Here is a 20,989-nt window from a genome sequence, read left to right as displayed (position 1 = left end):
CTCAGTCATTTCTTGTACTGCATCACATAAATTCATAGGATGTCTGTCACTTAAGATTAAAAAAAAAGCTCAATGACCTTGCACTGTTTTCAGATACCATTTGTCAGCTAACATTGATGGGTAATGAGAGCTAATTTACACATGATATGTTTGTCATATTTCAACACAAACCCAAGTGGATGCCACATCAGCAGACAGACATTAATATATAATGTGCCTTATGCAGCTTCAGCAGTGGTTTCTGAATACAGACAGCAGTGATATTAACAGAGTAGCAGCTGACTAATGATAATACATTGGAGTGCAATCATCTTTCCACAGAACATGGCAGTTCAGTACCAGCAGACAGGGAGAAAAAAACCACTGAGAAATCAACTTCACTTTTATATTCTCCACTTACATTATGAAAAGAGGAAAGAGTTGATAAAAATCTCTCACTACTTTTTCCTTGCATAAATAACTACATTCCTCTAATTAAAAGAAAAAAAAAATAGAAAGAAAAAATAATTTCATCTGAGCTTTCCAAACTGCAGAGGCTTTCTCTCCACTGAAAATCTGTCAGGTCCCTACCAAACAGTTAACAGATTCCACCAGCAGAGGGCAGCCTCTTATTACCAATAGAAGGAAAAGTAGTTCTACAGAGTCACCACACAGTAAGGGCCCAGTAAACGTCACAAATACTGATTAAGCAAAGTAGACTATACGAATATTTCTAAAGACCGAGTTCCATGCCCTGCTCTACACCGTTAGCTTGCTAAAGGATAAAACAACCTCATCACTTGGAGTCTGCTCCATGCCTCGTTCCCCCGTGTCATTTTGCTCAATGCAGTACATAAGACATACAAACATAGAAGTTACACATCAGCAGACAACTACAAATATAATCAGATACTGAAAGTTTAAATAACAAAAAAAGTTAATCAAAGTATTATTTTAAATAAAACAATAAACCAGGATTTATTTCCTATCTATATTGAAAAATCAAATAAAATGAAAATTTTGAAGGATCAAACCATTTCAGTCTAAGATGTTTTTTCTGCAGGCAAGACATCTAATGAAGAACAGTTTTCAAGATGCCCAAAACATGGAACCCTCAGTCTCCTATTAAAAATCTCATTCTATCTCATATCATTAATGATATTAGTCCCAATACAGTATCTTTTTTATTTCTTGTATCTCTTTCACAGTAATATATTAAAGTTAGAAGGACGGATGCTTGAGCGTGTCCAGAGAAGGGCGACGAGGCTGGTGAGAGGCCTCGAGCACAAGCCCTACAAGGAGAGGCTGAGGGAGCTGGGATTGTTTAGCCTGGAGAAGAGGAGGCTCAGGGGTAACCTTATTGCTGTCTACAACTACCTGAGGGGTGGTTGTGGCCAGGAGGAGGTTGCTCTCTTCTCTCAGGTGGCCAGCGCCAGAACAAGAGGACACAGCCTCAGGCTGCGCCAGGGGAGATTTAGGCTGGAGGTGAGGAGAAAGTTCTTCACTGAGAGAGTCATTGGACACTGGAATGGGCTGCCCGGGGAGGTGGTGGAGTCGCCGTCCCTGGGGCTGTTCAAGGCAGGATTGGACGTGGCACTTGGTGCCATGGTCTAGCCTTGAGCTCTGTGGTAAAGGGTTGGACTTGATGATCTGTGAGGTCTCTTCCAACCCTCATGATACTGTGACTTCTAAGGACTCAGAATCAACTACTTGGTTTTCTGGAGACCTGGAGACTAGTATATGAAACTTACAGATCATCCAAGTGCTTTCTCTCACTACTAAACAAGGTAAAAAAGTGGTGTTTGGTGTTGATTTTTCTTCTTTTTTCTAGTGTCAGATGTATCTTCCTCCTCTGCCCAACTGTCAATTTACATAAAACCCACAGGAATTCAGTGTATCTGGCAAACCAGCTCAAACTGTCCACTATGCTCAGAAGTGTTTGGAAAGACAAAAGGACAGACACACAGAGAAAGAGCACAGCTACCTGTATATCACTGTGTGGGTTCAGGAAAAGACAGTTATAAAATCATAAAAACACAATGAGGTACGGACTGGATGAGCAGACTGTGAGGTGGATGGCTGAACGGCAGCAAGCAGAGGGTAGTGATCTAGCAAATCCAAGTTGGAGGTCAGTAAGCAGTGGTGTACCCCAGGGGTCAGTGCTGAGTCCTGTTCTGTTCAGCACCTTTATTAACGATTTGAGTGACAGGGCAGATTACCCTCTGCAAGTTCACTGATGACACAGAAGTAGAAAAAGTAGCTGGCGTGCCACAGAGATATTCTGCCATACAGAGTGACCTGAGAGGCTGGAGAAACGGACCAACAGGACCCTCATGCACTTTGACAAAGTGCCAAGTCTTACAGCTGGGGAGGAATAACCTCATCCATTGATAAATACTAGACGGGAAGTAGCTTTACATTGAAGGGGTCTTGGTGGACAAGATGAATATGAGCCAGTAACATGCCTTTGTTACAGGAAGTATACTGGGCTGCATTAGAAAGATAAGCACACATTTCCATTGCCAGTGTTACTGCCACTAAGTTATTCCATGAAAAATGAAGCTACAGAAGGCTGAATTCCTATGGATTTGAGCCTTAGAACTCCCCTGCTTTTCCACCTTGTTTTGACCTTGCACCAAACCTCAGCATTTTCTCCTACAGCTGCCTTCCATGGTTACCACCTATTTGGCTGCCGTGACAAAGCTAAAAGGATGCCAGCAGGTTAGTCAACATCTGTGTCATCTTGCCATCTGGCTGCTTCTTCTGCAAAGGAGAATTTATAACTGCCTGTTTTTTTCAGCTGAAGTACCTCTTCGGAGCACTTTACCCAGATGCTGTATTTCACAAGTTTGTAAAAAGAATCTACACATTCCCCTCTATCCTCTGTCAAATGTGTCCATAATTGGCCATGAGGATGAATAGATACTGGGTGAAACAAGCGGCAAGAACAAACTTCCCTTTCCCTCAGAAACTAAGAGATGAGAGTTTAGCTATCCTAACCACAGCAGAAACTTCCAAAGAGTTTCAAACCAGCAACTGTCCCATCAAGAATTTCCCAAAAGTAAGGCAAGTGCCCAGGATTAGACCAGGAGAAGAGAAAAAATGGAAAAAAAAATCTAGAAATTCAGATATGCAAGTTTTTAACATTCATAGTGGTTTGGTAAAGTGGTACCTAAACCAGGTTATGCTTTATAAAGTCTGATATAGCCTCACTATTAGGAAATGTAAAATCACTTTAAATCATTTCAAAAAGCATTTATGTCCTGAGAAGTAATTTTGGCTCTCAAAGAGAGTAACTACCGATACTAAAATATGTACTACACTCGTTCAACCCCAGCTGGCCATTTACTAATTTTATGGTGTTTCTCTTCAAGCTTAAGTTAAACCTAGAGTCATATCTTTCAGAGCTTAGGCTTCTACCTAATATTTTCATCATTACCATTAATAATGTTACAAGTAACTGCATTCACTGAAATCTGCTGAAGAAACTTGAAACACCTCAGAGAAGACTGCCCAGTAAAAAACAATAAACCCAAGTAGTCTTAACTTTAAAAATTTTCAAAGGAAAGAAGAAAATTCCCATGAAAATATTAGGAATACCACCAAACATCACTGCTCAGTATTTCGCATTCTTAAGAGTAGATTCTTGGTTAAAATATTGCACTATTTATCCAGAGAAACAGATAAAACTACCCAAGAATATTTCCATTCAGATCACAGTTTAATGCCAAGATGACAACAAAAGCCATGGTAAGCAAAAAATAATGAAATCATGACTGAAGCCAAATATTTTTCTCCTTCTCTATGTTTAGAATTTAAGATTGTTTCTTGGGGTTTCTTTCCCCTCCTTTCTGGGGAGACTAGAAGTTTGAGAACAAAGCTGCTAATAGGAAACATATGGAAAAGCCCTGGAGTAAATGAAAATCTGACTTGAATTCCAAATGCCACGTATCACATACCACTGCCTAAAATGATCTAGTGAGATAAATGTCAGATTTACTCTGCACACTCAGTGAACCACGTGAGCTGGGAGACAGTGTTGAGTATAAAATAAACAGAAAGGCTTTCATGATATTAAAGTATTTCCAAAACTAATCAATATTTGAAGCAAGTTGGGCTGCTTCTCAAAGCTTGCTTTAGCCAATTAAAGATTAGCTTGACATAACATGCTGCCAACAGACAAACTTGTTGGGTTTTTCATGTAAAATATGAACATTCTACACAAGTGAACAATGCAATTCTGGATTTAACCATTGTGCTGCTATGACTGCAATGGGAACACCACATAGACGGCTTTTTCTATGCATGAAAACTTCTGTCTCAACGTCTTGTCCAGGAGAAATTTGTAGAGTGTGAGATCTCTGTAACAGCAGCACAGCAAATGCAGTTTTGATGAGAATCCCACACATTTCACAGAAAGGATTAGGTTGGAAAGGACCTTAAAGATCAATTTCCACACATAGCTAAGTGCTGCCACAAACTCACTGTGCATAAGCAGCACATTTAACAAGCTTGGATATATTTGACTAGCCAAATGCAGAGAGACCATCTCTGCATCTCGTGCAGTATGCTTCATACTGATCCATTATACATATGCTGTCTATTACCTATACAAAGGTTTCTATCAGAGTTGAGGGCAGCAGTGTTGAAATGAATATGCTTTCTGCACACTTACATTTACAGTAACTGTTAAGGAGTTACACCGTTTTGTTCAGAAGAAAGCTAAGCATAGGAAATAATCTCTAATTGGCTGGCTACCAAAAGATGTAAAAATATCCTGAGAGACAGAGAAGGAGCAAGACAGAAGAATGCATTTGCCGCTTAATTGTTCAGTCTGTGTTATTTCTAAGTGCTTTTTAGATATAAAGACCAAGGAAAATACTTTCCTTAGAGAAACACTCTTCACCTTAACTCCGTTTTTCTCATTAGTGGAAAGCTGGCCTGCCATTCTAAAGGGTATTATTTTACCCATATATACATCTTATTCAGGCCACCAAGAAGAACGCCTAGACACTACAGTGTTCTTCTGTCAACTCTTGCTTATATCTTCTACCTATTCTACAAGCTAAAACAAGGAACAGATTGAATGTGTCACTCATGGATCAGTAAGAGGACCCAGGGTTTTTTTGTATGAAGAAAGTCCAGAAGCTATTCATATATTAAGCTGATGAGTAGATGCTCAGCTTTAGGAAGCGATATAGTAGGCTAGTATGCTGCAAGAGTAATGAAAAGCAAATCTCTACTGATTTCTTCACCAGCAATACTATGACAACAAAATAATTACTTCCTCAAAACCAGTTATTGTTTACTAGATAAAAATGAATACTTTCATGAAAGTTGACTTGGCTTTCTCAAATGTATATTCTTCTTTCACATTGTAAGCTAATATATACTATTTCCACTTACATGTTATTCTCCTGTAAATCATTATTTCCAATATTTTCTATTTCCCTGAGTACCAAATTTCACAGGACAAGGAATGCTAAGTTAACTCTATTTATAAAATTACCAACATAGAAAGTCAGATAGCTTTCAAAAACAGAGTAAATAAACGTCAGTACAGCAGTAGGTGGTGGAGGCATGGCCCCTGGAGGTCCTCAAGAAAAGACTGGATGAGGCACTTAGTGCCATGGTCTAGTTGACTGGATAGGGCTGGGTGATAGGTTGGACTGGATGATCTTGGAGGTCTCTTCCAACCTGGTTGATTCTATGATTCACCCCATATTCATTATGTATACAATAGCATCCAGCAGAGTCTTCATGAAATATGACACTGTGACACCAAAGATCACAGTAGTTTAAGAAGCTAGGTAGATGTTTGCATGGAACATAAACTGAGTAATTAAGTTAATGATTCTATGTTCTCCCTGACAAACTACGCTTCTATACAGTGGCCTGGAAAACAGCCATATTTGATACAAAGACGAAGTCTTGCTGCAATGCCATACAGAACACATCGCTCAAACCTCTGTCTACCATTACCACAGCCAGACTCTATAAAGCACTTCCATAAGCAACAGGGCAAGAGGCTTTTTGTCATTCAAGATCACAGTTAACAATTCACTTTACCTATACAATAAAGCAATAAACTCTTCAGAGCATAGTAAGCTAGTATCAGTTCAATAGGCCACTATCTCATCCCCTTGAAACCAAAATCAAAGTGAAATCTGTAGGAAATTACACATTGGTACTACAATCTCTTGGTATTTTGGTAAAACTCTTCCTGAAATGTCTCCCTGAAGCAATTAATATTGCTGTTCAAACCTATAGTGCATTCAGACTGAATTTCTCTAAGTTGAACACAATCTTTTATTTCAGAAAGGTAAAAACTGATATGAAAAAAAAGTCTGATATGAAACCAATCCTCAACATTTCTCTCACAGCTTCCATCTAAGAGATTGGCAGGGGGGAAGCACTTACTCCTTCTGAGAGCTTTGTATCATTACTCAAGATAAAGCCATAAACAGAGTGAACAGTAAACAAATTTAAAGGTTTCTTACCCTACTAACTAAAAATCTTGGAGATGTTTTCCTTGAGCACATTCCATCAGAGCTTACATAGGTGAGGCAGCATTTCATGACTCCTTTGCCTTAGCAGTGCTTGTGTGCAGCACAGATGTACACTGCTGCTGCTGTGCCCTTAAAACAGAAAGGATAACACAAGCATCCCACTTCAACAGTTCCCTCCCAAAATCACAGTGTACAGACACCTGAGAAGAGAAAATGTGAGCATGGAAAACACATCTGTCAGATGTGCAACTGCTTCATAAAGTAACTTTTTGGCCTTTCTGTAGAGTACCTTTCTCTCAAACATTACACTGAGGAAATCTAGTACCTATTACAGGATTCATTAGCAGTTAAAGAAATCACACCAATCCACCTCTCTGTGACTACTTTTGTAACACACAGACTTACTGAGGGGCTTCAGCAATAAGCCCAAACACTGTAAAAGATGTGAAGGGAGCTCTGGGCCCTAACATTTTCAAAGGCAGCTATATATTTGGTTCAATTTTGACAGAGTTCAATGTAATTAGTCAAGGCACCACTTCCACGCTGTTCCCTACAATACTCTTTTCCTCTTATCTTTTTTAAAATGAAAGCCTTACAGATGCTTCTATTTTGACTATGAATAGCTCCAGGCATTACCTCCACTCTCAAATAGTTATAGGACAAGGCAAGAGTCATGTTCAGAAGCATGATATAAGGACACCTGCCTGATTACCCCAGAATATCTGCAACTAATTCCTATGCCTTTACCATAAATCTTAAGTGTGAACCACGTTCAAGTCCTCAGCAGAAGCAGTCATAAAGCCTTTCAAGAGTCTCAGAATAGCTAAGGATAGAAGAAACAAAAGACTTCCTGTCACAGTACTTGGATAAAACAACTCTGAGACCCTGCTTCTGCTCTGCCAGTAGGCAGCTGTAACTCAAATCCAAACAGTAGAGAAACACTTCAATTTGATTACTTGCCATAAATCAAATGACACCTTCACGTCAGGCAGGGTAGAGGTACACGGACAGGTATCTTTTCCAAACCAGTATTAAAAGAAAATGCAAGCAAAATTAAGATCAAAAGAGGGAGCAAGTGAAGGACACAGAGTGCAGGGATTATATCTTTCTTGATAAGAGAATATGCCAGCATACAGATGAATGATGTATAATACAACTTGGTGTTTCTATGAGAGTTCACAAGTAAGATTGTAACTGCAGAAGAAAAGTGCTGCAGGCCATATATAATGTTGGCTGTGAAGTCAGCACAACAAGGTCTTGTGCTAAAATGAGAGGATTTATTCTTCAGAAGAAAGAGGGATAATAAAAATTCAGAACAAATTTAAGGATGATCTCCAGTTTCCAGACTATTGGAGAGAACTAAAAGGCTGCCTGGCAAAATCCTCTGCACCACAAAGCTAAGTAGTTATTATCTCTTCTTGCCCTGGAAATGCTTAAATAAATACATCTACCATGAAAATAAACACATTCTATAGTCACCGTAAAAACAAACAAGGACTTTCATTTTTAAACATGTTCAAAAGAGCAAATGGGAAGCACTTTCTGTCACGTACAAGGGGAAAGTTTCTGCTAATGCAAAACATTTTCCTATGCATGATCATTCAGGAATTCTTTGGCAGATACCTTAGACAACTACTCCTTATCCTTGCCTGAAAGCGCCTACAGGAAAAAAAAAGAGCTTTGGCTATAAATATATGATTTGCATATTGGGCACGAACATGGGAACAATCTGAAGCTGCAGGCACATTTTCTAGTTATTTTAACAAAAATGCAATTAGTTTGTAACTATAAATGAACAAAGTAAGTTAATGCATAAGGCACTAACATAAAATATTAAGATGCAGTAAAACTCACACTATTATCTATCAGATTAGGATGATTAGGTTAGCAGATATATTTGAAACAAATGAGTATAAGTGCCTGCTTCAGAATAGAGTCAAGGAATGAAATCACAAAGTGAATGCTTGGAGTGCTCTGCTAGTAAGCAGCAATTTTCTAGTCAACTCCACAGTAAGATGACAGTCCTCAAATTCTGGGGTGTTTTTGTTTTTTGATGTTGTGTCTAAGATACTAAAGTCTTACATTTTTTTTGAAACAGGAAATATAAAAGGAGTGTTGTTTTACACTATGTCAAACAATAGTGAATAAACTATTACAGAGGCAACAGGGACAAGTACCAAGGGCCCTACTGCATTTGCACTTACCAGCCTGGATTGGTATTAAAGGCTCTGCAAGACCAAGCAATGCACTACCTTGATTTGTTGAAAGCTCTACACTTCAGTATGTGAATCTTCAGATAAGTTGTGGCACTGAATAAATCAATGCAGCAGCCACCATTGATAGTAAGTGCCATTCAGATCACATATGACAGTCCTACAGGCTGTAGATGGTAAGCTAGCAATGTTTGCAGATTGCCAGTTAAGACCTAAAAATTAGGATGCAATGGTTTTCTGTGCCTACAGTTTGACTTTGAAGTGCAGCCCAGGCTAGATGATACATGCCTAAAGCTGCTTCATACTGCAGGAACCCACAAGCTTTATGAGGAACCAAATTACGACTTTCAAACTTCCTCATTATATTTGACCATGAATTCTCTTTCCTACTGTGCAGTCACTTCAAGCAAAACTCACATGACCAATACCTAAATAAATCACAGAATTCTTTCAAAAGTCTCCACTCAGGATTTTAAAATTCTGAGCTTGAGGCCTTTCTTGAGATGTCTGACAGCAAGGCTTGACTCCATCTGAAGTCATACTTTGAAGACAGATCTCAGTTGTGATTTACATGGCTTGACTTCATTTGAATTCCTGTAATCCCTATCAACAGTGTGCACTTTTGATTTCCTGTCTCTATGATTCATATGAATCATCATAAACTGCAGAGAAACCCAAAAAAACACCAAGAGTCTTGTACAAAAAAAAAAAAAAAAAAAACAAATATAAGGATAAGGCTGAGCTGCACAATTTATTTCTCCTTATGTCAGGGCCAGTCCCATTCACCTTAGTGCCAATGGTTATCTTGTCTACTCATTCCATGAATGAGTAAACAAAATGAGTCTGAAATGTAGACATTTAAAATCATTTAAGTGTACTGTTAATCAGCCAGCTAAGAAGCCTCAGGTCACCAAATGCTAGAGCAGTCTACTTTCTGAAGTCTTCATTTCAGAGCCAAAGCAAAAAAAGCTAACAAGCCTCAGGAATTAATGCAGTTAAAGACAGTAAAATTTTGAACATTTTGATTTACAAGAAGCATTTATCCAAGTTCAACTTAAGAAAATTAATCAGCTTCAAGCCAAGCCTGACCTCTACTTGGATAATCACCTTGCTTTGTATCACCCCTGCAAATCCAACAAGTCTTCATGAAGTATCATTGTACAAAATTGAAAAGCAAAAAACATTTTTGAAACTTAAGTTTTTCACAGCCTTTGAAACAGGAAGTCTTACATGAACAATGTTAAATTTAGTCCTCTCATTAACCTCCTCGTTAGGAAATTCCTACCAAACCTCAACCCAAAAGTAAGAGAAGATCAAACCACACAGCTTGACCAAGATCACAGAGTATAGATGTGTTTACATCCAAGACAGCTCATGCAGCAAAAGAGAGAAAAGAGTTTGAATATATGCCATGAATAGATATGCATCATTAAGAGCTCTGCTACAACGTCTCAAAAGGACAGACTCTTCTGCTCTGTCACCATGGATTTTTAAATGCAACATGAGATATTTAAGTCTCCTGATAACTTAAGACAAGAGGGACTCAATCAGTAGTTGAAAAAACTAGAAGCGCACCAGGTATGAAATGACAATTCTCATTTAGTCCAACTTTTACCTTTAGATAAAATAGCTGTATTTTTTTTACATGCTTTATTTAGAATCAATACATAATACAACCACCAAAAACTTGTCTTTTTTTTTTAAACTTCAAAATCCCTAACCTTTGTAGCAGCAAATAATATTTTACTATCAAGCACAAAAAACTTGGTGGGTTTTTTTCACCCCTCATTATGAAAATAGTCTAATTATTTAAAAATATTAATTACTTCTATTTAGAATTTGTGTTTAAATGTAGCTATTTAATTATTTATAGAGCTGTTAAAACTTTGTGTTGGTTTAATTTTACTTTTTCAATCTCTCCCTTACCATTGTGCATTCTCTACATAAACACAGAGTTAGTTCCAAAATTGCCAACTCTTACATTATTATTTCTGCTTCTAATTTCTGGTACTTTTCTTTATATCCCAAATGTCAGAATCATATATATCTTTGTAAACAATGTTCTCGTCCTCAGGGTTACAACTTTAAAAGATCAAGCAGGAAGCTCAAAGACTAAAAACTCAAACGTACTACTGCTTTATTTCTTCAGTTTTGACACACTCAAGGCACTTCTGCTTTTTTAAGAACCAAATCTCTTGTGAATAGGTTTGGAAATAATTTAACTGTTTTACTAAACCAATAGCATAATTGCTTCTGATCAATCATCTAATCAACCTAGAACTTTTGCACATACCACAGCTTAAATACCATGCAGCAGCTAAAGCAAACTATATTGTTGGTTTTTCCCCTCTTAAAAGTTATAAACTTGTTTTTTCTCAGTAATATGGTGTACTTGTCTTTCTCATAGAAAGATTCATGTTATTGCTATACCAATTATGAAATGCATCTTGGATACTTAACCATGGAATGTATTGTGTTGGAAGGAACTACTCCTAAAGCATAACTTTAAAACCAGAGAACGACAGAATGTTGGGGCTGGAAGGGACCTCAAAGCTCATCCAGTCCCATTCCTTTGCCAGAGCAAGACCACCTGTACTAGATCACATGGGAGCATATCCAAGTGGGTTTTGAGTATCTCCAGAGAGGGAGACTCCACAAACCCCCTGGGCAGCCTGTTCCACCGAGAAGTACATCAGCACACCTGTAGCACTGGGGAAGGACACACAAAATGTGGACTGTGGAGGGAAAAAAAAACCCAAACTGGTGGATGTTCATAAGGGCTTCTCTATAGCACATGCTCGTCCTCAATCCTGATAAGGTTAATTTCTTACTACTTCTTAACTTTATCCTCCAGAGAACAAATCATTTACATAACTGAGTCACTGTAGTTCAAACCGCACTGTGAACCAACAACCTCTGAAATCTTGAGGTCTTGCTCTCTCAATTAGATTTTAAGACAAACTTGTAACACTGAAAGAATCTTGTAAATAATTTTGAGGTGATTTTAACAAGATGAGAAAGCGCTTCACGGACTTACAACACAGCATCTACAATGACTGATGATGTGGCACAAGCCTTTTTTTTTTTTTTCCCCCCTGGCAAATCAGAAGAGAGGCTAAGGCTATTATTTTGTTTTGCCTTCCCACAAGGCTTCTCACCACAAAATATGGCTTAGAGGGACCTTTTATTCCTTCAGTTGTGTTAGCCTATTTCTCAGATGATTTCAGCAGCGCAGTAACTTGTTGCCCGCTACAACTGGAGCTTCACAGACTTTCAACGAGTAAGTTTTCTTGGTAAGCAGGAATAGACCAACCCAATTGTATTACTTCTGCAGTTAAGAATGATTCATGCACGCTATATAACCTGCGGCTTTCAGCTAGTAAACTGCTTATAACTAGTTACTAAGCTTTGAGTTTATTACAGATAGTAGGGAATCAAGCTTTTAGGATTTTCTGTTTTCTTTCAGCTTCTTAAGTATGCAGTTTATCATGCTGCGTGCATCTGCCTTGCATCTCCCATTATCAAGTTTCATCTGACGTGATGCCTTGCTCTAAAGCTTAAGTTCTTAGAAATATGTTGTGAAGAAGCATTAGTATCTTGGTGCCTTGAGACACAACCTGCACTCAGCTACAGCCAAGGTATATGAAAAAAATAATCTCCTCAGATACCAGCTCCTGTCTTTCCAGAAGGAGACTGTCGTATCTATTACTTATTCTGTCTGAAGTGATGATAGCTCTCTTCACGTTGTCTACACAGCAAGGGGAACATTTGCATAAAGGCTTAAGTAAATGTTTTCCTCAAACTCAGCAGGACTATCACAAGTTGTTCCTACTACTCTTACTAAGGACTCTTTTGACATTGAGAACAAAAATTATTAACTGAAGTTTTGTGACACCTAGAAATGCTGAGAGAATAAAACTTTAGCTGAAGCTAAAGTTCCAGACTGAAACAGAGAGAAAGCAATGGGAATCAAAAGGAAACCAAGAATGGGGACAAGATTGTGTGTGGGTCTGTTCAGAAAAGCCAGAATCAAGACACAAGATTGGAAGTTAGAAACATGGTAATGCACTGAGATCTGGAAACCAATGAATTTCTCCTGAAGCATAGTTCTGCTTCTCAATCCAGCAGGTGTCTGCAAGGTTTGTCAGCATAGTGCATTTACACATTACTTGTAGATTTATTTCTGCTGTTTACTTAGACTAGGTTAGATATGATACTGTAGGAACACAGAGACTGTGGCCTTACCTACAATGGCATTCCAAACAACTGACTTCATTCAAACCTGGTTTTAAGATTTTAATCAGTTATGAAACTCGAGTAAAGGAGAATTCAAACGCAAATTATATGAAGCTCAGAATGCAAGTTACACAATACCACAAATGAATTCACCCAGCCATTGTTACTCACAGGCTGTGGACAACATAGAAATATTTAAGGAGGGACTAAACTCCATGATTTTGTTACTACTTTTTTCCCTTCAGATTCTTTCTCACTCAAGTTGAAGAACACATCATGCATTAGGCATCAACCACCATAATGAAGTATAGGAAATGTTCTCATTTCCTTTGTTATTGATGGTTTGGTTAAAAAAAAAAAAGAAGAGAGTTCTTTGATTAAGAAACATGAATACCATTACTAAAAACCTAGGGATATATTTTCCTCTGCCTGAAGGTTCCCATACCATACTGAGCAAACCCTCTTAGCATGTTTTCACGATTTATGTGCTTTGACCTGCATTTTGATTGAACTGTTGTTGAAGTTGAATAGCTTGATGTGATTCATAAGCAATTCTGCCAAATAATAGAGCTCCTCTCCCTGCATACAGTGCTCTAAAACCACCTTTGAGCAGCAGAAATTTTACAGGTAAAATTGTTTGTCTCCCACAAGACCAGTATTTCACCTCAGAAGGGTACTCTGAATGTACATTAGGAAGGAAGATAATCAAGAAAACTTTATCAGTAAGGGTTTTATATGATATGCAGTATGCAATGGTTGAATAGTATTTGATTAAATGAAACAGAAAAACTAGGTTTTAATCATAATTAACAGACTACTATGTTATCTACATTTTGCAGAAAATATATAAAACCCCAAGTGCCATGGGACATACAACCACCAGTGGCATACGAATCTCTATTTTGAGATATAAAATGCACTGCTTCGAAGTAACCTATCGTATGAAACAAGAGGCTATATGTTTAACAAAAACAACTGTGTTTAAGAACAAGAAAAGACACAAGCCAGAGCTCAGATGCTCAGCAAGACTAACAAATTTCCTCACAAGGAGCGCAGAACAGCACTAACCTGGGTTGTTTAGAGGGAGGCTGGAACTCTACCCTTGATGATTTTCAAAGCTCATCCAGACAAAGCCTGGGTTGATCTAATCTGCTGTTGGAGATGGAAACACTTAGACCATCAGGCTGGACTACGTGATTCTATGACACTGACCATGTACCATTTGTGCAGTGCAAGTTCACAGTAAGAACAACTAACATATTTACAAAAACATAATTCATCTTGGCAGAGATGAATAAGGCTGCCTATGTGTTTGCAAAGCACTGAGGAATAAATGTTGCTCAGGAATTCCATTCCCACTTATTTAAAACTGACTTGTAAGGCTGATGCTTAACCCGTTCAGTAGAAAGAGTGCAACACCTCAAATGTCCAATACAAACCTCAGATTACTGTCCTGGAGTCTTGCCTCCACAACAATTACACTACTTTATAAAGTCCTTTTGCAACTGCTCTGTAATAAAGGAATGAAGATGGATTCTCTCTTTCCTCCTCTCAGGTGATATGATATCCTTCAGTAACAGGTACAGCACAGCTAGAATGCTTCTCCTTGTCTCAAATCAAACAAGAAGTCTTATATTTTTTTGGTATATTTGTTTATGGTCAATTTCCTGAAAGAAAATTTTTTCCACTATGAGGGTGATGGAACACTGGAACAGGCTATCCAGGGGGATTGTGGAGTCTCCTTCTCTGGAAATACTCAAAACCTGCCCCGATGCACTACTGGGTGACCTGGTATAGGTGCTCCTGTTCTAGCAGCAAGGTTGGACTAGATGATCTTTCAAAGTCCCTTCCAATCCCTAACATTCTGTGTTTGCTAATAATATCACTGATGCCGTTGTCAAACTCTTCTTTTTTCTTCCATTTATCTTACACTGCTGCTTCTTAAAAAAAACTTGTATGTGATTTACTTGATGACTATCTAATAAACCAATTTTTCCTTCTCATCAACAGGATACACCATACAAATTTAATGATGGGAATTCTCAGCCAACTACCAATCATTCAGCTCCTCTGTGCTGCCATAGTCTTTTGTCAATATGAAGACTATGATTTTGAGGATGAGTATGATGAGTCAGATCATCAGCATCCTTATTATTTTAATCCAAATACACAACCTGAAATTCCTCCCTTTCCTTTTCCAGTTGGGTGTGCCAAGGAATGCTTCTGTCCACCAGCTTTTCCATTGTCAATGTACTGCGATCACCGTAAACTTAAGACAATACCAAATATCCCTAATCACGTCCAGCAACTTTACCTGCAAAACAATGATATTGAAGCTGTGCCTGCAGGACCATTCACTAATGCTAGCTTTCTAAGAGAAATTAACCTCAGTCACAACAAAATTAAATTTCATATGATTGACAGTGGTGTGTTTGCCAAACTTTTGAACTTAGTGCAACTTCATTTACAATATAATGAATTGGAAGAATTTCCATCCCCACTGCCCAGCTCTTTAGAGAGACTCCTCCTTGGTTCCAACAAGATTTTTCAGTTATCTGGAAATGCCCTGGAAGGATTACCCAACATAACCATGCTTGACCTTTGCAACAACTCTCTTGATGACTCAGTACTCAAAGAAAAACCCTTTTCAAACCTCAAAAATTTAATGCAGCTCAACTTATGCAACAACAAATTCCAGACTATGCCTCCTGATCTACCCTCGTCACTTATGCATCTCTCTCTTGAAAATAATTCCATTTCTTATATTCCAGAAAACTATTTCAGCAAACTCCCAAAAATCATTGCTCTAAGAATGTCTCACAATAACCTGCAGAACATCCCACGTTACACCTTTAACCTACCCAACCTTCTTGAACTTAATCTTGGACATAACAAATTAAAACAAGTATTCTACATTCCAAGAAGTTTGCAGCATTTGTATATTGAAGACAATGACATTGAATGTAAGTTGACAGTTGCTACGTATTACAAGCAAAACTCCTAGCAGGTTTTGGCATTGGTCATGGGAGGGGGTTGAGTTTGGCATACTTTCCTTACTATTCTGAATTGAGAATTTTTAGCCTACACAAAAAAAAACAAAAAGGCAGAAACATCTTTTTTGTTGTGTCCTTGGGTTTTGAGGACCGGCCACCTTGTGGATTCTTGGTAAGGTCATGTATAAATCAATCATAGGATCCAGCAGTAATCCTAATCTGCACGTTGTTCAAGAGGCACTATGATGTCCTCCTTTGCAGAGAGGTGAGGTTGGGCTCCTGGTGTTGTGAACTAATTCACTAACACAGAACCTACCCAGAGTTCACACACACCGTACTCCTCCAGAGCAAAGGCAGCTACGTAGCTTCTGCTCAGCTTACAGTGCAGAAAGGACATTGTCCTGTCCCCTTGGTGCAGTCTTATCACATCCTCAGTTCAGATCACAACAGTGAAATTTGAAAAGATTTTCTTCTTGCACCTTACCCCTACATTTATTATTTTCTGTAAAATTTAATACCAGTTTCCCATATAACAAGTTAAAAATTTACTGAAAATTGCTTATGGTTAGGCAATTGATAAAAACAGAGAAAAGGAATTATGAAAATATTCCAGTCTCATAAAATAGTACTTACAAATTCTAGTAGCAATTATTAATCTTTTTCTTTATCTCATAAACTTACACTTTGCAAGCCCCAGAACTGTTACCACAATCACATACAACTGGTTTAACACATGGGGAAGGATTATGGTGTCTACAACTACCTGAGGGGTGGTTGTAGCCAGGAGGAGGTTGCTCTCTTCTCTCAGGTGGCCAGCACCAGAACGAGAGGACACAGTCTCAGGCTGTGCCAGGAGAGATTTAGGCTTGAGGTGAGGAGAAAGTTCTTCACTGAGAGAGTCATTGGCTACTGGAATGGGCTGCCCAGGGAGGTGGTGGAGTCGCCGTCCCTGGGGCTGCTCAAGGCAAGATTGGATGTGGCACTTGGTGCCATGGTCTAGCCTTAAGAACTGTGGTAAAGGGTTGGACTTGATGATCTGTGAGGTCTTTTCCAACCTTGTTGATACTGTGATATTCATGCTGTGCACCACAAAATTTTCCATCCTGAATTTCAAAACAAAGTTTCATTTTTGGAATAGGTCTTAAATGCAACTATTCTCTATATTTTAATGTTTTTCTCTCTCTTACAGTCATAAATGTTACTTTGATGTGCCCATCTATGGAACCAATGAACGTCAACCAATTAACCTATATACGGGTGGACCAAAATAAGCTCACAGTTCCAATAAGCACCTATGCATTTTTCTGCTTCCCTCACATCCGAACCATTTATTATGGGGAACAAAAGGTTAACAAGTCAACTCGGCTGAGAACAGCTGTGTTCCGACGGTATTTAACACCAGAAGAATTTGAAGAAGCTGAAGCCAATCATGAAACACATGGGCAAGAAACTGAAGAAGATAATGAAGCAGAAGACAACTACTTTCACCCTTACTTTTAGTGAAGTAATGACTGTTAATGAGTAGCCACAAAACTTCCTTAGTTGTGAGGTATTTGTATCCATTTTACAGCAGTTGGATAGTTTGGGATATTTAAGACACATTTATAAAGTGCATTTTAGTGTAGATAAATGGCCTGTTATTGATGTAATGAAAACCATAATACTGGGGGCAAAACAGACCTTATCTTAGTGTTAGCAGTCTGATATACGACTCAAGTCGATGATGGACTTATCCTTGGGTGGGCAGACTAAGTTGAAAGAACAGATATGAAAAAGCTTTTGTGTTCTAAAGTGACCTAAGCTTGCAAAATGACTGTCATTCCAGGCAATGTTATTCTCAGTAGGAACTAGCAGATGAGGCTGAGTGGATCTAGCTCTACATCCTACTACTGATAGACCCATTAGAGAAAAGGTGGGTAAAGTCAGAGGAGTACTTTCACAAAGTTCCATCACATCTTCCAGAAACACAAATGTTTCTTCCACAGATTTGTAAATAGACAGGAAAGCCACAAACTTTCAATTTCAAAGCTTCCTTGCATTACCTTTGCAATGTCTTCCCAAAGGCTATTAAAGTATTTCTCAGCTTGTACCTCAGCTACCACAACTCTTTCATAGGAGATTTTAGCTTAGTAATATGAGCAATAGATGACCTTTGACCAAAGATCTTAGTATGTAGGGGAAGAGATGTGCATTAATCCAACTGAAACATTAGCACGTACGTTTTACCAGTGCTTTAGTCCTTATTACTTTAGGAGGTCCCTAACCATGTAATGTAATCTTTTTATTAGATTTGTTTATCAAGAACATGTACCATAGTGACATTTCAATATTTTTCATTAGTAATTTAGATTATCCCCCTGTATAACTGATACCAATTAGCTAGATGCTGCTTCAAAATAGAACAAAAATTGCTTTAAGCACTCTAAAGAAAAATACTATATACCACCTGAGCTAAGCAAAATTCTTTATTATGTCTTATGACTAGAAACAGATCCAAACAACTACAGGCTAAGATAAAAGCTCTTTACCGTTTTGTTTGGGTTTTTAAAAATGCTTTAGTTTTCAGCATTTTTTTCCTGATAAATCTGTTAACATTGAGGAAGAATCAGTATTTTCAACAAGAAAAATGAATGCACAAAATAGAGCCATACATGCTACCATTTTTACATCAAACTTGAAGTGTAGTGAAAGTTAAAAAGGTTAGATAAGATCACGTGAGCAAGTTTGTATTGGAATGTATGAAACATTTCAGACATGTCTGGTTTCTGCCTCTTAACATTTCATTTGGTTTTTTAAGCCTATCAGTATATTTTGATGCATATTCTGATGCAACAACTAAAATATTTGCAAAATTTAAATACTTGGGTTGGTTTTTTTTGTGTTAAGGAAATGATGTCCTCTTTAGCCCACAAATATAACCTTTAAGAAGATACAAAGTACTTAAGAACAATTAGTTATAAAAATCTGTGGACACAAGATTTATTATATCATTATTAGTTTGTAGGTCTTGGGTCAACTAACTGAAGAAATCTATTCTTTCTCTACTTCGTTTTCTGACCTACTTTGTGAAAAGATATAATATTCATAGCAAACTATTTTATGGCCTCTCTGCAAATTTAGAGCTCTGCAAAATTTATCTTCCTCCTTTTAAAAAGAAATAAAATTAAAAATTGCTTGACATTTATCAGCCTCAAGAACCTCTGGTTTCATGAAACAGGAATATATGTAGGCATTCCTTACTTTAAATGCTCTTATCAAAAACTCATGCACATTATATACACATAAATTTAAGTATGTTATTTTTTAGTTTTATTAACATAAACATGTACCATGATAACCTTAGGGAATCTTTGTAACTTTTCATTTCAGAGTTAGTGAATAGTGTACAAAATGCCAGTCTAAATAAAGGCTTTTTTGTAAGGCTTGCTCAGCTTTAGACAAGAACGCTATTGAAATATAGGACAAGTATTAAATCTTATCACAAACTCTCCAGGGTTTAAAAGCATGCATGAAGCAAAGCTTAAACTGAAGGCAGAATTCAATACACTGCCTTTGTAGCAACTAGTTACATATATTCCTTAAAGGTTAAACATAAGTCAGACTGATAATTACTGAAAATTTTGGCACTATCTTACTAAATTCATCCAGATGGAACACAGGAGCTATATTATAAACAGACTCCTCACAGCTCACTTTTCATTGAGTTATTGTAACTCATCTGTGGCAAATGTAACACTGTCCTTTACAGAAGCTTTTAGTGTGGCTCAAGCACTAAGGACTTGCTAAACCTTATGTCTGTAATAGAGAAGTTCCAATAAAGTACAGAATTAATGTATACTTACATGATCACAATTTTCTCTGGGAAGAATTGGCATGGCTTCTGTAGAAGTCATGGTATTTCTGCCTTGCAAATCTTTTTGGAGTTCTCTGAAGGAATCATAAAGTTTATGAGAAATGAAGATGTTGATCCAATCAACCTACAAGAATTTCTGAAAGATTGTCAAAGGAAATTAAGCTGCCACAAAGGTGAGAGCATCGACAACATCAAATAAAGTATAAGAAACAGTGTAAGAATAAACTGTCCGTTTCTGCTGTGGAAGGATCTTCCCACTGGTGGGAGTTCTGCAAAGGTTCTGTGCTGGAAAGTACACAATTTAATGTACTTGCAAAAGTTAGGTAATTTGAGCTAAGAAGCAAGATGACAACAAAGACTGGTAAATGTCAGTGAAGAATGACTGCATAGGGCCCCAGTATGATAAAGCAGACAGTGAAATTCAACATATTCTTAGATGGAAAGTGACAGCCATGGAAATGATGACACAAGCCTCAGATAAAAATCACTGAAGCACAACCCCAGCATCAGGAGCAAGACTTGGAAGTAATAAAAGGCAGTTCAGAAGAAACACTGCCTTAATGACCAATAACAGTAAAAAGGAAACTCAGAGAGTAACTAGAAGGTTATAGAAAACACAAGGCATTGTGATGCCACTATAAATCTGTGCCTGACCCAAACATTAAACATGTTTGATTTCCCAAACCATCAGGTAGCTATAATCTCCACATACAGCACAATCAGAAGAGAATTAGAGAAAGGTGATAAAGAGTGAGGAATGGCTTGTATTTAGACAGCATCAAACAGGCTAAAAATTATATGTAGCTCTAAGGGAAGACTGCACAAGTAATTGTATTTCTTGGAAGAGATTCATCATATGTTATTAAACAGGCAAAACAACTCCTCCACACTAGGAGGAAAAGTGCTGAGCTGAGAATAGCTAGAGAATGGAAGATGCTCAGAGAGAGACTCAAGAGTTATACATACCTGGTCTCAATCTTCCCATCTATTTCTGGCCTGTTGAAGACAGGCTATTATACACTAAACTTTGAGTTCCATACCTCACAATCCTTGATGTGGTAAGATGCTGGTATTGCTCTTCGCTATTACTATATGCTTATTACTTCGGTAATAAGCAGATCCAGAGGAGGTCAACAAAGCTGGTGAGGGGCCTAGAGAATAAATCTTATGAGGACCAAATGAGGGAACTGGGGCTGTTTAGTTTGA

The 20,989-nt window shown here is 37.9% G+C and overlaps 2 protein-coding genes across 2 annotated transcripts in view; one reads left to right on the top strand and one right to left on the bottom strand.

Moving 5' to 3' along the window:
- The window catches only part of CENPP (centromere protein P), a 135,112-nt gene that overhangs the window by 83,286 nt on the left and 30,837 nt on the right, over positions 1 to 20,989 (bottom strand). The window lies entirely within an intron of this gene.
- OMD (osteomodulin) lies at positions 11,761 to 17,489 on the top strand. The gene is given in 4 exon segments (XM_064156382.1): positions 11,761 to 11,783; positions 11,785 to 11,994; positions 14,948 to 15,900; positions 17,120 to 17,489. Coding segments are annotated over 4 exon segments (1,497 nt in total). The 3' UTR covers positions 17,431 to 17,489.

Source organism: Pogoniulus pusillus, chromosome 16 (genome assembly GCF_015220805.1).
Source record: "Pogoniulus pusillus isolate bPogPus1 chromosome 16, bPogPus1.pri, whole genome shotgun sequence".
NCBI lineage: Eukaryota > Metazoa > Chordata > Aves > Piciformes > Lybiidae > Pogoniulus > Pogoniulus pusillus.
This window is presented reverse-complemented; position numbering and strand designations above follow the sequence as displayed.